Source organism: Podarcis tiliguerta (genome assembly GCF_965153285.1).
Source record: "Podarcis tiliguerta genome assembly, chromosome: 12".
Taxonomy (NCBI): Eukaryota; Metazoa; Chordata; class Lepidosauria; order Squamata; family Lacertidae; genus Podarcis; species Podarcis tiliguerta.
The window spans coordinates 36,328,748-36,345,740 of NC_139545.1; the positions used below are offsets into that span (position 1 = coordinate 36,328,748).

At 42.4% G+C, this 16,993-nt stretch overlaps 1 protein-coding gene across 2 annotated transcripts in view; it reads left to right on the forward strand.

Annotated features, from left to right (window-relative positions):
- The window catches only part of LOC310660733 (macrophage mannose receptor 1-like), a 44,546-nt gene that overhangs the window by 16,113 nt on the left and 11,440 nt on the right, over positions 1–16,993 (forward strand). For both annotated transcript variants that reach the window (XM_083405702.1, XM_083405703.1), the window contains exons 15-24: positions 167–302; positions 907–942; positions 2,706–2,875; positions 4,969–5,039; positions 7,630–7,730; positions 11,031–11,173; positions 11,915–12,029; positions 13,420–13,565; positions 14,892–14,994; positions 15,875–16,107. In XM_083405702.1, coding sequence (XP_083261828.1) covers positions 167–302; positions 907–942; positions 2,706–2,875; positions 4,969–5,039; positions 7,630–7,730; positions 11,031–11,173; positions 11,915–12,029; positions 13,420–13,565; positions 14,892–14,994; positions 15,875–16,107 — 1,254 coding nt within the window. The remainder of the gene's footprint in view (positions 1–166; positions 303–906; positions 943–2,705; positions 2,876–4,968; positions 5,040–7,629; positions 7,731–11,030; positions 11,174–11,914; positions 12,030–13,419; positions 13,566–14,891; positions 14,995–15,874; positions 16,108–16,993) is intronic.

The following is a 16,993-nucleotide window of genomic DNA, read 5'->3' on the forward strand; positions in this document are numbered from 1 at the left end:
CAGTATTAATAAGTAAATGGCAACCCATTTCTTTCTATATATGTAGATGTTCACATGGGTACAAATCATTCTAAGACTGCTATTGTAAGTCTGTCTCCTTTTTGGTATGTTGCCATGGATGAATTTTAAAAAGAATAAGAATAAGAAAAGTTTGTTTCTACTGTAGCTAAACTTTGAAATGAGGAGCCCTTGGTTTTTCTATGAACCAGATGCAAAATGTGGAGGAATAGGACAGAATTGGAATCGTTGGATCCCTTTCCACTGTGACAGTTTTTTCAGTTGGGTTTGCCAAATTAAAAGAGGTAAGATTCCTTTTCATTTACTACAAAGCCAACAAGGCCTTCATTTGCTGCACTGCTGAAGTCTGGCTTTTTAAGATGCATGCCTTTTTGAGAGGAGGGGAAAATAACGAGAAATGCATTCAATCTTTGCTATGAATGTTGCTGAATTCAGATTATGACAGTCTGAGATGCGAAGCACAGGTCACTCACAAATTATCCACATTTAATCTATCTGCTTTGCAAAAGGTGGTGGATGGCTAGAAAAAAATACTTTGGCAAGCCCCGTCTTGCCCCTGCCATTGAACCCAATATGTTTTGACCATACATGGTTTGGGCTCTAGGTGCTATCCCCGGAACATAACCCCAGCATAAGTTCTGAGTCGCCTCTATTCCATTTCAATAAGAACAAGAAATTAGGCCATTGAGGCTATTGTGAGTACAGAGCTATTGATTGTTCTTTCACATTAGGTTTTACCTGCGTTTCCACAGAGATGTAGAAATGTGGAATGGTATAAATAAAACTTTACGTTCATTTTTATGAACTCCTGCTTGCTATATGAAATAACATAATACGATACAAATGATACTATAATCCATTATAATTAATTTGTCTTTGGTTTTTCAGGTGTACCGTTGAAACCTGAACCAAGCAATGATTTTGGTATGTTGGGTGATTCTGCCTTCCCTCAGGTCACATTGGTCTTTTTAAAGCTGCACCATAGAAGGTGGGGATGGGTCTGCCTTAACAGCTCTCTCAGGCCAAGGATGATTCTCTCAGGAGCAAAAGAGAAGTGTGCTCCATAGTCTGGGCACCCAAATTTCTGCCTTCTCTCGGGACAAGTAGGTCCTAAGTAGTGTTGGGGAAGGTGGGGGCAGGATTGTTCCAGCAGTTTTCTTCAGTCATTGAAAGTTCTGTCAGTAAATTCTCCTTGGTATGGGCTTGCTGAACTTGTTAAGATTCACCTCTAGAAGGGATGCTTTTTAGCTCATTGGTAAAGCACATCCTTTCAGTGTTGAAGTAACCATCAGCATCTCCAGGTTGGATTGGAAAAGATTCCTTACAAAGTCTGCTAGCCAGTGTTGACAAAACTGAGCTAGCTGGAGGTATAAAGTAGCTTCCTGTGCTCCTAAGCGTCAGGTTTCCTTGACTGCTGTACCTTATATCCTTATAACTTCCCTTCCTGCTTCTCCTCCCCCATAATCTGCTTAGTTCATGTCCCTTTGTCACCCAAATTGTCTAGAGTAGAAACATTGCAGTTTTGGAATGCAGGATCACCCCACCCCCTTTCTTCTCACCATTCCTCCACTGTGACTTTGAAAGCTTGAGGTACACCGATTAGCCACTTGCCAGCACACTCCAGCAGACTTTTGGGGGGGCCTCAAGAGAGGCTCTCTAGCTGGCTGCTTGCCTGAAGGTTTGTTGCACCTTCAATGCAAGACTAATGGGGTCTCCCAAATAAGGCCATCTATCAGGGGGCTGTCAGGGAAACTATGGCTGTTCCAGATCTAGACCTGAATCCAGATAGAAATAGGTCCTGTTAACCAGTTCCTTCAAGACTGCAGATGAATTACCACCAAACTCTCAAGCACCCTGCCCCCCAAAGCACGGGCTACCAATTTGTTACTGGGCCCAATTCCAAGTGCTGGTTTTGACCTATAAAAGCTTAAACGGCTCAGGACCACAATACCTCAAGGACTGCCTCTTTCCATATGAACCTACTCGAGCCCTGAGATCAAATTGTGAGGCCCTTCTTTGTGTGCCTCCTCCTCGAGAGGTCCAGAGAGTGGCAACACAAGAACGGGCCTTCTCTGCAGGGGCTCCCCGTCTGTGGAATGCTCTCCCCAGGGCAGTTTGCTTGGCTCCTTCATTATATATCTTTAGGCACCAGGCAAAAACATTCATTTTTAACCAGGCCTTTGGTTGATGTGATTGACATCCTATGCCCTTCTAAAATGTGTTTGGGGGGGTGTGTTATTGGGTTGTTGCTTTTATTTTGATTATATGTTTTGTGGTTTTATATTCTGATTTTATTTTGTGAACTGCCCTGAGACCTGTGGGTTTGGGGAAATATATAAATTCAATAAATAAAAATAAAATAAATAAATAGGTGCTCATTTTATATATAAAATATAGTATCATGGTAACTAAACTGCTTTGTTTTTAAATTAATTTTACAGTGTGAACCAGCAATAAGAAATGCATGGGTGGTGTTGATTGTGTGTTTCAAACTGAACTGATGTGCATGGTTGTCTAATGTAGAGGAGGGGAGATCCCCATTAATATCATTAAAGTTTCTTAATTATAGCACTGATTGCGTGAATTACCATTATGCATATTTTTGTATAACTCTCTGGAATCATTTGGTGAAAGGTATTTAAGAACTGCTTTAAATAAGATAAATAAAAATAGGTCTTCTTTTGCAGACTATTCATTCAAAATAATTGATAATGGCTGGATTTTGTATGAGGAACATGAGTACTATGTCAGTAATACAAGTGCATCTGCAGAAAGAGCACGAGCATTGTGCAAGAAGCATGGTGGAGATCTTACTGTCATTGAAAGTGAAACTGAAAGAAAGTTTTTGTGGAAATACGTAAGAAATATTTGGAACATATGTTTTCCTAATGAAGTACAGCTTGGTTTTTTTTTAAAAAAAGAACCAGATGAATGATGGGTTGCGGCTATTTTAATGCCTGCTAAACATTTTCTTCTGGATAGGGTCACCAGAACCTTAATCTTATACATGTGGTCATGTACTTCAATTGAAGTATAAGACACTGACAAAGAAGTGAGAATTGGGGGGGGGGGGTATGATCCATTCACCCAAATAATCATCACAGATCTAGGCCTGATGCAGAGCAATAGGTCAAAATGTATTTTTGTGCCTAAGCATTTAATTTTCATGCCAGCAAAGTTCAATATTCTATCCAGCAATATACAATTTTCAAAGAAACATGATGGAAATACACAAACAAAATGTTTGGGAAGAGGAGCTTCTCTACAGATTATCAGGGGCCTATAATGAAAGCATAGTGGGCTTATCACTCAGGGTTTCACCCTCTGCCTTCACCTCCCCAACCTCCCTTCCTGCTTTTCTCTACATCCAGCACTATTTTTCTAGAAAAACAGGAATGGAACTCACCATGAATGCCTCCCTTGTTCTCTTATAATGGCAATGGTGCTCACCTGAGAGGTGCCGGAACTGAGTTCCAGTGATTTCCAGCTGAAAAAAAAGCTCTGTCTAGATCCATTATGAAACTCTCTTTATAGATCCATCTTATCCTTTCTCTCTTCTAGTTCTTTTTCATTGCTTGTTTAATTTTCCTTCCCCATCTCTTCATTTAGAAGACAAAGAAGTGCAACTCACTAAGTGGAAGAGTGAAGTGAAATGGGCAGCATTATGACATGAAAGCAGGTGGCATAGGCTGCATTGTAATTTATACTACAGATAATTAAAAATCTTCAGTAAACCATCTGTTCTCTTGGGGCTCTTGAGCTGATGTCAAGGATGTGTATTTAGGTCCCTCTAGCAGTTGCTGTCAAAATTGCAAGCTGGAAAGAAGTACCGTAATCCAAACTGCTCCCTCGTTGAAAGCCAGTTTTATACTGAGACAAGCCAAAGAAGGGAAAGAGAAGCCAGACACATGACAGCAAAAGAAAACAAAGAGACTCTTCACCATCAGACAAAAAAATGTATAAACAAGATAGGTTAGAGCACAATCCAGATTGGGTTTTTTCTTCAACTTTGCCTCAGGAAAGCAGTCTGTTCTTGACTCTCTACATCTTCACTATAGGCTTGTATTATTTCTGTATCTCCTTGTTTGTGTTATTGTAGTGTGTTGCTTTCCCTTGTTGTTAAAGATTTTTTATTTTATATATACGTACATATATTCCCTCACATACATTCCCCCAACTTGCAACCTGCAACAGCCCCACTACACTCTTCTGTTATGTTTTATCTCTCTATGACAGCTTGGCTTCTGTCTGGTTTTTATGAGGGACTCCGGAGCAAGTTGAAGCACCACTCTTTCCCCCCTCCCCTCATTGTCCCTCTCCCACAGCAGAGGAAAGGCAGATCAGTTTTCTCCCTCTCCCTTCTTTATTAAAGGAAGCAACCAAACAAAAGAAAACAAAGTCAGACTGCTTTTCCTCTGGGGTTTTTTTCAAGGAGCTAAAGGTGGACTCTTGGTTTCTACATTTAATCCCCACAACAACTTGGGCAGTGACTGTCCCAAGGTCACCCAGGTAACTTCATGGCTGTGGAGATTTGGACCTTGATTTCTCAGTTCCTAGTTCAGCACTTAAGAAATCTTCCTCCCAAGTTGTCTATTGCCTCTCACAAACTGAGGGAGGAATTTGAATATTTTTTTCCAGTTTGCAGTTTGCCTGTGACTGCTAGAGGGAGCTAAATGCCCATTCTTACATTGACCCAAAATTCCTTTTCACGTTAAGTACCAATGGCCTTATTATCAGTTTATTAATCCATAATAAATAACTTCCTTGTTTTCTCTAATTTTAGCTGACAGGCTTTAATTTCTTTTAACTGAAAGCTTTATTTGTGTTTTAATAAAGTACAAACATGTTATGTTTATAATTACAAGCCTCTTTTTGTATTGGCTGATTTGTAAATATATCTGATTACTTTATTGTTACATTTACTCCCCATTTTTCCTTTGTATGTTATAGAACAACTATTATGGAACTCACTCTGGTGACCTTTACATTGGTTTAACTGTGGGTCTTGATGGAGAGTTTGGGTAAGTCAACAACTTTTTAAAAAAATGTAAATCATACTAAGTTTCTTAGATAATATCTAGGTTAATGTTAAATAATCTGGATAGAAGGATGTTACAGTCACCATTTTTCTCTAAACTGATTCAATTAATCTCCCAGATATATAGATTGACTCTGCAATCCTATGGTTCCTGTAACGGTGTCTAGGGATGGTGGATAGGGAAGACTGACCTTGGAGAGGAAAACTGACTGTCAGTTACCTCCTCTGTGCTACCTCAGAAACTTTCACAGCCCTTGCTCTGTTGATATCAAAGCCCAGTGTTAGAATGAATGCATACATGCAAGGGACATACCAGGGGAAGGCTTTGATCCTAAGGATCCAGCACTTAGCCCCCAGCATGCCCCCACAAGGTGGTAAAACTTATGTCTCCAATAAAAGTGAAATAGTTTGGGGAGTAGCCGGAAAAGGATAGAGAATAAAAGTCCTATACCACCTTTCCTTCTGGTATGTCAGTGAGAGCCCAACAGGGATTTGGATATTGTAGTTCAGCCAATTTAGCTGTTTGACTATTTTAGCTCTGTTAAAGTAGACTTTACAAAGGGTCTACAGAGCCACAGGCTAATTCTTAACTGGTGGGCCCTTTGCTCAAAGATCTCAATAGCCATTCTAATCACTTGACCTACCTTTCTTAGCTTTGCAAGTTGTATTTCCTTCTATTCCTTCCGCTGTTCTACTCTGACTTGCCCCTGGCTCTATCAGACCCAGAATTATGCATTCTACTTCTTGTTGGCCTTGTTATTATTATTAACGTGTTTTACCCATCCTTAACCATAAGGTCTCAGAATAGGTTACAACAATCTAAAACTACAATGTTACAATTCACCAGGCTGGCATCACACCCTTGTCTCTTTCATTTGCATGGAACTTCTCACTTATTATGCCGTTTCCTCCAAAGCTTTTGGGGGCACCACCCTCTTTCTTCATGTGTTGAGGAAGAGGGCACCACTCTATCTGCCTGACTTCTATGGCTATTGTATGTAGCTTGGATGTGGCGTGTTCCTAGTTAATTGCTCTGCTCTGCTCCCAGCCATGCTCTGAACATTGCAGCACTGATACTCTCCCTCTCCCATGACATCCTCCCTCTAATACTGATGGCCTTTTATGACTCCAGTGCAAGAGACTGAGAACTAGGCCCAGCCCAAGATATTATGTCATTGTAGGCAAAACACCCCAACACCACCCCCACGATAGCACCCCCCACAGATCTAAGCTCCCTTCCCACACCCTCCCGTCCCTGCTGTTGTGCCCATGCTGCTGCCAGTCCTGACACAGCAGCTGCACCCTTGCCTGCATCTGCATTATAATGCAATAGCAACAGAGAGGGTGCAGTGGCAGCAGCGTGAGCAGCGTGGTGGCAGTGGCACAGGTGAAGCCCCAGTGGGGCTGGCAGCTGCATAATGATGGGAGTGGGACATGGGTCAGATCTGCCACCTGAGGCAAATGGCTTCACCTTGCCGCTTAGAGAGAGCTGAGAGCTGATTGTTGTCATACTTCCCCACACCTGGTATACTCCCCCCACCTTATTCCATTTGAGTTGGCAAAGAAGCAGTGCAAAGGCAAGCTGTCCCTTGCTCCCCCACCAACAAGCTTTTTTCAGATCTTCCTCACTACTGCCTCCCCTCAGACTTGAAGATTACAGCCACGAAAGGAGGCTTTTATGTAAAAGAAGAACCAATTTAATCATTTTTCAAATATGAATATTACATGCTACCTATAAAATACAGGCATATCATTTTCCTCTAATTAAAATAAATGGCCCCAGTAACTGACAGGCCCCTTACTTCTAAATCTGCCAGTCATAGGCATTTTATTTTTATTTTTATAGGGCTAGGCCCAGAGTGGGTCAGAAAGGTGAAATTCTGGAAAGACATAGAGAGGCCACTTAGACATCATAAAGAAAAGAGGAACTGCATTACCAAAAAGCAGGGGCAGGGAACAAAAGAAGGCACTGATTTGCATAAGTCCTGTTTGGGATGTTTTATAATTGTATGTATGAATTTATAAATAATTGCTATAAATTCAATATATTTTCAATACATCTCACCATGCTGAGGTAAGAGAATGACCAGTGGACAGATCTTCAAATAAAAGATTGTCCCCTAAAAGCCTGTCAGATAAAGGACTGTTCACTTTAAAATGGGACACATGGCCACTCTTAAGAAGACAAGAAGACAAAGGAGCTCAGTGAGCAGGTTCTTGTGTTTCCATGCTTAGCCTTAGAAATTGCTATGGCTGCTAATCATGAGACCCTGCATTTTAAAGAAAGTCCCTCTAAAGGTAAAAAGAGAAAAAGTAATGCTAGATATATACAATGCCACCAAGAGATGCAAAGCCTGGTGATAAGAATGAAATAACAGTGTAAATAATATTCTTTATCGTTGTAAATTAATATTGTTAAATGCTCAGTTTTGCTAAATAGTTTATCAGCCTGGTGTTCCCTTTGCTAACTCCCCACAACCCTGCCCCCCAATATTTCTTTTGTAAAAGTATGCAATGTAAATGAAGGGCAAATTACATTCTTCTGTCCCATTTTCTCTTACTATTTTCTATAGCTGGTTGGATCAAACTCCAGTGACATATGTGTCCTGGGCACCCGGTGAACCCGACTCTGGAAATGATGATGAAACATGTGTTGCTATGAAGGCTATCACAGGCAAGTAGAACAAAAGTTTATCATTTGGGGGGGGGATCATAAGAATCTGCACACTTGACAATGAATACCTATCACACATTGAATCTGTAGTTACAATGACTATTCCATCCATCCATCCATAAATAGACATTAAATGGGAGTGGAAATCAATTGTTTTACAGCTCTTTAATTGTCTTCTTTTGAATATGACAGGATATTAAAATATTTTAAAAGACACTATATATTTACCATGTGGACAAGTTTATACAGTAAGAGAGATTTTTGGAACTTCCATATGGACTTTTATATATGCTACTTTATTAACTCTGGGACTTTAAGCAGTTTATATTCTGGATAATTGCCGGTGCCTTTTTTCTAGAAAAAAAGGTGCTGGTACTCACCATGAAGTACCCTTCTTGGGCCAGAGAGCTGAAAGAGATTATGCTGAAGGATAAAGAAACCTCTCAGTGTTACTAACACACCTGAAGCCTCCCTCTCTCTCCCTCTCTCCCGTCACCTAATGCGGAGACAGAGCCAACGCAGAGAAGACAGGGATGACTCACAAAGGGAGGAAATAGCCTCAGGGTAGGTGGAGCAGTGGGAGCTCCTAGCTGGGGAAAGTCATCGCCATTACATAAGAGGGAATGGGATGCTTCAGCCACTGTATGACACAGCGATGCACCCACTCACTGGCCCTGCAGGCTTTGGGCCTCCTCCGCTCCCAAGCTTTGCCCTCCTGCATTAGTGACAGTTGCCATGGCTGCTTGGCATCCTCATCGTTCCTTTCACACCAGCCTCGGCCCTGAGCAGCTGCTTTTGCTACCACCTCAGTGGCAAAGAGTCCCAGGAAATGCCCACAACCCTCCTCACTAGACTATGAGATTGCAGTCCCATAGACTCCAAGGCTGGAGACCAGCAGCAGCAAGAAGCACATGGTTTTTTGAGACAGAAAGGAAAATGCTGTGTAAGAGAGATGGTGACTGGGCCTCGTGGCTGGAGGCCACGCTAGATGGGGGGGGGGGGTGTGCCAGTACTGTGTACCATTGAGTACCATTGAGTGCCAGAAAAAAAGCACTGATAATTGCCTATTACATTTACAGGCAACAACCATTTTAGGCGTGTCTGAATGACGTGCAATTATGCACGCATGCACAGCACTGCACCCAGAAGTAGCCCCAAAATGTCCAGGTTTTCGTCCTGGAAGATCTACCACAGACCAAATATTAACCTTGAATCACCTGGCGGAAAAGTATGCCGGCAAAGCCCCAAAGGTTCTTCATGTGGCTTTTATTGACTTTAAGCAGGAATTTGATTGAATCTCTAGAAAGCAGCTATGGTCAAAACTGGCCGCTACAAAGATCGATCGTCGTCTCCTTCATCTGATTATCAGCCTCCATACAAACACCTTCCTGAGAATCAGGCTAGACAATAAAGGCCTAGTCTCCAACCCTGTTACCACCACTAGAGGGGTAAGACAGGGTTGTTTATTGGCCCCAGCATTGTTTAACTTTTACATTAATTCACTGGTGACTCACATGGCCAACGATGCATTCCACCCCCCCCCCCCCCAAATTAGCAGGCCGATCTCTGAATGTTCTTCTGTATGCGGATGATGCCACACTTCTTGCCAGATCCCCTATTGGACTGAGGAGGATGTTGCAAGCGCTACATGAGTACTGTGATCAGCATGAGCTCCAACCCAACTATGCTAAGACCAAGATCACGGTCTTCTCTGCCCGACCGAGAATCCATCGATGGTCGATGAACAGGATCCCCCTAGAGCAGGTTAACTGCTTCAAATATCTGGGACAAGTAATACGGTCAAATAGGTCTTTTCTGGCCCATAGAGACTATATAACAACTAATGCATCTAAAGCAGCCATCCAGATTAGAGCTCTATATGCTAAGAATCAGGCTCAATCAGTGAAGGTAACTTTGAGACTCTTTCAAATGAAAGTCCTCCCCCTTCTTTTGGTCGGCATCTCTTTAGGCTCCCATAGGGATTTTTTGAAACTGGATTCTATTCAAACACGATTCCTTAGAGCCATCCTCAGGATTCCCCCCTCGATAGCGGGTGCGGTTATGAGATTAGAGGTCGGCTGGCAAGCTCTACGGTACGTGGCCTTGAAGACAAAGCTCTGGCTATGGCTCAAGCTTTGTTTCAAACCAGTGGGTATTGCCCCCTTGATATTGAGGGACGATTTCCAATCATCGTGGGAAAGGGAGGTCATTAATGAGGTTCAGTCCTGCGGATTGTCTCATCTTTACCTTGAGTCTATGACATACAATCAAGCTAGAGCTGTGATCTCCCGGAGACTGAGTGACATTGCCAGGCAAGAGGACATAGCCCAGGTAAAACCTGGGATGGTCCTAGGGGACCAGATTTACCGGACCATACCAGCCCCCTACCTTGCAGAAATCTACTATGTGGAATATCGCAGACTTTTTACAGCGGCTAGATTAAATGTCCTTGACTCTGCGATATTGTGGGGAAGGTACAGGGGAGTACCATACGCCCAGAGAACCTGTCATTGTGCCATGGGTGTGGTTGAGTCCACTGAAAACATTCTCCTGACTTGCCCTTCTTATGCAGAGCTTAGACAAAATTTTATAGCCCCACTTCTATGTCAATTTAGCTTTCTACCCGGAGAAAACCAGGTTTTACACTTGTTAAATAATGTTACTAGAGCTATACCTTCCTTGGTGGCCAAATTTATTTTTTTAGCTTTTAAGCGTAGCAAGACTATAATTGACTGTATTGATATGGGGCTATCTGTTTAACCCATTTTAGTGTTGGTTAAGTTTTAAAAATCCTTCTCGATGTTTGAACTGTGTACTGACAAATGCTCCTTTTTCTGACTGACGGTCGAATAAAAGGTTGATGATGAAGATGTCATGAAAAGAGGGGGAATGGGACAGAGCAGGCTTATGCACATTCCACAAACACCTGCAGGGGTCCAGAATGTAACCCCTGTGCAAAACAAGGACTTCCTGTATACATAATCCCCCTTCCATCCAATATGGAACTTAAAACAACACAGAGTTCATGGACAGGCTCTCTTTGAGGCTTAACGCACATAGGTTTAATTTCAGCATGGCTTCTGTATCATGTGCTTGCAGACCGCAGATTGGAATGATTGACATATACCACAGAATGTAGGAACAGTATGGTGTCTCTCACAAGCTCTATTTTCAGAAAAGTGGTGGCTGTTCTTTGTTGTTACCAATCTTTCATTTGCAATATATACTTGAAGGTCTCTGTGTGCTTTTTCACTTAGGAGTGATTTAATTTTACTGATCAAGACATAATTCCTCTTTCAGGTTTATGGTATGATACAAATTGTGGTACTGCTAATAAATTCATCTGTGAAAGGCATAACAGTTCTGTCCGTTCAACTGTTGCTCCCACAATGCCTGTACCTGTTGGGGGCTGTGCTGATGGCTGGCTTTTTTTTAATAACAAGGTAACTAAGAAAGTGACTGCAAATATAACTGGTATATTGTCCCTTCTCAGTTATTATAGTGCATACAATGAGCTTATGATAATGCAGAGATTGCTCTCTGTGTCCACAGTTCTATGCAAGGGCTCTTTACAGAGCTTACAATGAATATTACAGTCAACTTGCATGATGGCATGATTACAGTCAACTTGCATGATGGCAGCCTCAGCCTCGTCAGCTGCGATCAGAGAAATTAAATGCACACAAGGTGGAAAGCTTAAAAGCTCTCTGCCCTGCAAAGGGGGCAAGGCCCACTCAGTGCAAAGCTTCCAAAAGGTGTGTGGGCTGTTCCAAAATATTCTGACTATACACAATTGTGGGGTTTGCACAAACCTCAGAATGTAACCCCAGCGCAAGTTGTGAGTGGGCTGTATATTACAAAAAGCATACAATTAAAAAGTAGAAGAATATGTTATTCAATCACTCCTTTGTAAACTCCTATCAGTGGTAAATCTACACTTGTAGAGCTATCAGCAGATATAGCTGTAGTTGCCAGGCAGTCTCTCCCCCAACCTGCAGCAGGTAGGCACCTCTGCCCCATCCTCCACTCTATGATAACCCTAGTCAACAAATCTCAGATTTCTGATTTCTCTCTGAAGTCATTAAATAATCCATGTCTGCTACTCCAGTACCATTTCATGATTGTTGATTTCATTAACCATATCATGATTGATGAGAGTTTTGAGTTTGTATTCTTTCCCCCAGTGCTTCCAACTGTTTGGGTTTAATGAAGAAGACAGGAAAAATTGGTCTGATGCACGAACTGCTTGTAAAAAACAAGGAGGAAACTTGGCTTCTATACCAAGCAAAGCTTTTCAAGGTCAGTTCTTTTAAAACATATTGCTCTTATGGACTTAAAGTTTTAGAAGTCCAAGACCTCCTGCTCAACTTCTCCTCATGCCAGAGGAACTGCTACAATGTGGCTCCTGCCCTTGCCACTCAGGTAACTTGACTAACTGCTTGTGACTTGGAGGAGCTGGAAACCAGGGCAGTGTTGCTGCAATGCACAGAGTTCCCTCCTTCCTTACATACACATACGACTTTAGCCATTCGGGTCCCCAATTCATGAACATTTTACTTGGGAGGAAGCCCCATTGAACTCTGTTGGGATTTACTTGCGAGCTTGGATGGAAACAACCCTGTTTTTGCAAATGGCACACAGTCCCAGATTAAACCCAGTGGAGGCCCCTAGGCAGTCAAAATCTCAGGGGGGCCCTCATGTGCGTGATATAGTGGGATAACATTAAACTAAGAAAGCTTGATTGTAATTTTCTTTCAAATCAATATTATTTTGATTTGTTGTCATGGGGCCCCTAAAAGGCGTGGGGCCCATAGGCCAGTGCCTACACTGCCTGATGACACAGGGATGCAAGCTACTTTTCACTGCCTCCTTGCCTCCCTTGCTGGAGAGATCTCAACCGCCATCCCTCCTCCCACATTGGCAGCCCCTTCAAGCACTTGGACAGTCTCTCCAAAGTGCAGATTTATTCCTGAGTAAAACCTTCCCCTCCAACATCACTGTAGTATAAATCCCCCAGTTGCCTGCATGTTAAGAGTAGACAAAGGCAGCCACCAGGGAATCTCCTCCTTGCACCAAATCTGCATGCCAGAAATGGAGAGCCGGGGGGGGGGGGGACGGACAGAAACTAGGAATCTGGGAAATGACTGGGAGGCATCCAGGAGGAGGAGGACTCAAGGAAGGATGGCCACAGAGGAGAGAGAGAGAGAGAGAGAGAGAGAGAGAGATGTAGGAAGATAATGGGCTGCAAGTTAATTAAAGGATGGGCCCCCTGCAGCTCCGTTGGATGATCCTCAAGTCTCCCCAGCATGCCATGGCACACAGGTTGACAACCAATGGCCTAATTCATTGAGGGTTTGAGATCCATCGGTTACCCTCACCTGGCCATTGCCAGGGTGTGGCTGCTGTTGCATGCTGACAGCTTCTAGGAGCCACAGGTGAGAGCTGAGGGCAGGGTGGGGACCAAAGGTGGGACAAACTATCCCAGATGGAGCACGACATGCCCCCCACCAGAGGTACTATCCACCCTGTAACACCCCATACACCTCTCAGCAATATACTTGGTCATAAAATGCTTTAATTACATGGCAAGAATAGATGTGAACAATTTGGAATCTTGGTTCACTTATAGGTTAAGGGGATTTGTTTGTCGAATCTTTTACGGTGAAACGTGTCTTTTGTTTTTATTCAGCATTTCTCACGGTACATTTAAAAAGTGCTTCAACTGATGCTTGGATTGGACTGAATGATATTCATTCGGAGAACACATTTCTGTGGACAGATGGAAGTGGGGTCCACTATTTAAACTGGGCCAAAGGTTTTCCACGTTTTGGGGATGTAAGTACTGCCTGCAAAGGTTCCCCCACCCCCAAGATTAAAAAAGTCTTCTGTACTGCATCCTGCAGTGAGACTACTTATTCAGAAAACCCATTTTATATACCACTCTCCCATCAAATCTTCATCTGGCTCCTAGTTTGTTCATTTTTAGTGCCAGCCATAGACTTTCCTCAGAATTGGTTATAAATGTACATGTTGTGCACAGAGAATAAATAGTTCTTATCTTATTTGCTAAGGGCTTGCAAAGAGTCCCAAGCAGCACTTTGAAGTTGTAATCATCAGCTGATTGTCAGGGCTTCAAAGTGTCTGCTGACCAGGTCCAGTTCCCTACCGCTACTTAAAAACTCTACAATTACTACTCTTTTTACAGACCAGTTTTCAAGCAGTGCCCTTCTGGGCACCTTACTCTTAGACATGTAGTAATTCACATTATCTCTGATTCATCATCATAGCACAATATTCAACTACATTTTGGCTGTCAAGGATCAGCTCTAGCAAAAAAGGGGGGGATTTCCCCCATCTCATCTCACTATGCCATCCCCAAATCTACTCCAGAGCACTGGGGAGCCCCATAAACTGATGGAGGAAGCACATGGAGGAAGGAAACAGGTAGAAGGTTCTATTGCACAAGAAGAAATACTTGTGCTGATGGAACATTCACCTTAGCACTAACTGAATACACCACTTGTGTGGAAATGTATCTTACTGGTTGGGGTACTCATTGTGTACTATTCCTGCCAACACTAAAACTGAAAGACTTCCTGTTTCCTGGTGAGTCAGAGGAGTTGCTAGTAGAGCAGAGCTGATGAGAAAACAAGGAGAGTTGTTCATTCAGGTAAGAAGCATAGGTGTTTCAAGCCAAGGAGCCAGTCTGAAAAGGTGTTGCACCAGCAACAGCTAGGTATCACCTAAGCAGTTTTATAGCTGGCCCTGCTACCCTACCCCACTTCCTGAAAACATCAGCATGCATTAGTTATAGATTCCTTCTCAGAAGTAGGGTTCAGAGACAGGATACCTGTTGCTGTCAAACTTGCACTGTCTGTTTAGTCAGGTTTTGGTGTGAACTTCCCACCATCGCTGATCCTGGAATCACAGAGGTGATTGTGGAGTCATTAAGTGGTGGAGCTTGTTTCTGGGCTGGGTTCAACAGGACATTATAAGAAGTGAGAAATGATAATCTACAAACTTGGCTCAAAAAAGTATAGATTAATATTTTCATCTAGTTTAGGTAGTAGAAAAGCATAATATGTTACAAAATAATCAAACCCTACATGTTATAGGTGGCTCTTGTGTTACTTGTTCCTTTGTTATATTTTTATTCCTTAGGAAGACTGTGTTTTTATGATGAAGGAGCCTGAAAAGCAGGCAGGAAACTGGAAGCATGGACCATGTTCTGCTAAAAAATCCTACATTTGCCAAAGAAACTCCGGTATGTTTTTCAAAGAGAAGTAACAGAATTTATTTTTTTTAAAAATTATGATTGCCTGATGGAATCCAAAGCCAGTTTTCCATGTCATATTGGTCATAAAGAAAACAACATTGAAAGCTCTTAATGCATAAGAGATTCCACACTCGCCAGTATAAATCAGCTGACAGGGGTTAGGGGAGCAGCAGTCATGAGAACCTGTTTTTATAGATGCAAAGAAGTGAACTCTAATGCCAAAGAGTTGCCACAATTATATGCCTCATTTTTTACACATCATCTCTAGGACAGGCAGGAAGAGGATGCTGGCACAGGATTTTTCAGTTTAATGTTGTTGTATTATCACTGTTCAAAGTGGTAGGCTTCTTCTATGACCTATGCTAATTCATTTGAATATACGTAGAAAGTCCACTTTGAATGACTGAACTAAAGTTTTATCATCTGAGAAAGGATGGCAGATAGGAAGCTAAGTGAAATCTCTTGATTTCTCTGGAAAGAAATGAAGATATGTTTCAAAAGGGCCTGTTGACTACATGTTAAGAATTTAACTTTTTTGTAACTGTAAAGAAAATGTATTCTGAGGCCTCATCCATATCATCTCTAACTATAACTTTCCTGTAATGTTATTAAAGGTAAAGGTAAAGGTACCCCTGCCCGTACGGGCCAGTCTTGACAGACTCTAGGGTTGTGCGCCCATCTCACTCAACTCTTAAAATGTTGATTTTCAAGGTTTTTAAATGTTTCACTTCAGATTTTTAGTACTTTGAGATGTTAAAACTTAGGAGATAATGGCATTCTGAAATTTCAGTATCAAGTGAAATCAAATTTTAGGATGGTGTACAGTCTAAACTGATCTCTGCCTTTTCTCTTTATTACTTTCCTATAGACCCTGCATTATCACACCCTGAAACGACAATTTCAGCCTCTGACTATACTGTTTTTGGGAACAGCAGTTACTCTCTCATTGGCCCCAAAATGACATGGGAAGCGGCCAGGAAAAAATGTCATTCTATACAGTCAGAGCTTGCCAGCATTGTGAATCCATACATCCAATCGCTCTTATTGCTACGCATGTTAAAATACAAGGAGCCCGTGTGGATTGGCTTAAACAGCAATATGGTAAGAACATATGATATACATGAACATAAACCTGCTTATCCACATCAAGGGCTTGTATTGAGGGCATAGTTAGAAAGAACAGAACTTTTAATAGCTGACTTCATTGAAAATACCCTCAGCATTACTTCCCACAAACAGCTTTGGATCTAACCTGTGGGTTACCTATGAGCACGTAGGGGTAGTGCGGTGGAGGAGAGTCCTCTATGCCACCTAACTTGCCACTGCCCACCCACTCACTTTAAAGAAAAGTTCAAACTGCTTCAAACAGCACTTTTGCAAAATGCTTTAAGGCAGCTCCAGTGCTCCCATTTCAGGCTGAAACCCAGTCATAAGAATCCAACAGTAAGCAGGACCACATACATATGTATGCACATTGGCTGATGTGATGGGAGGTGATTCTGCTTGGTCTGGGTGCGCGACAAACTCTGCCAGGTAGGTTACTGGCAGCCAGTGCAGAGTGATGATATGTGGTGACATATCATCCCATCATGCTGCCACCAATCTACCACATTCTACACTAGCTGTGGCCTCTAGGTCATATTCAAGAGCAGGCACATTAAATAAGTCCATGTGAGAGATCACCAGAGCATGGACAACTGAGACCCTACTACTGTGGTCCAGGAACTGCTGTAGCTAGCACCTTAGCCCAACCTGGACATAAGCAGTCCTAGCCACAGAAGCCATTTGAGACTCCAGTGATAAGTTGGAATCCAGCAGTACTCCCAAACTGTGAATCTGTTCCTTCACAAGGAACCTCCTCCCAGAGAAGGTTGTCAACCAAATTCTTTGACATAGGAACTGTCCACCTACAACACCTACAACTTATCAGGATTCAGCCCTTCTATTGACCCCCTACCCATTACTGCTTCCAGATACCAGTTCAACA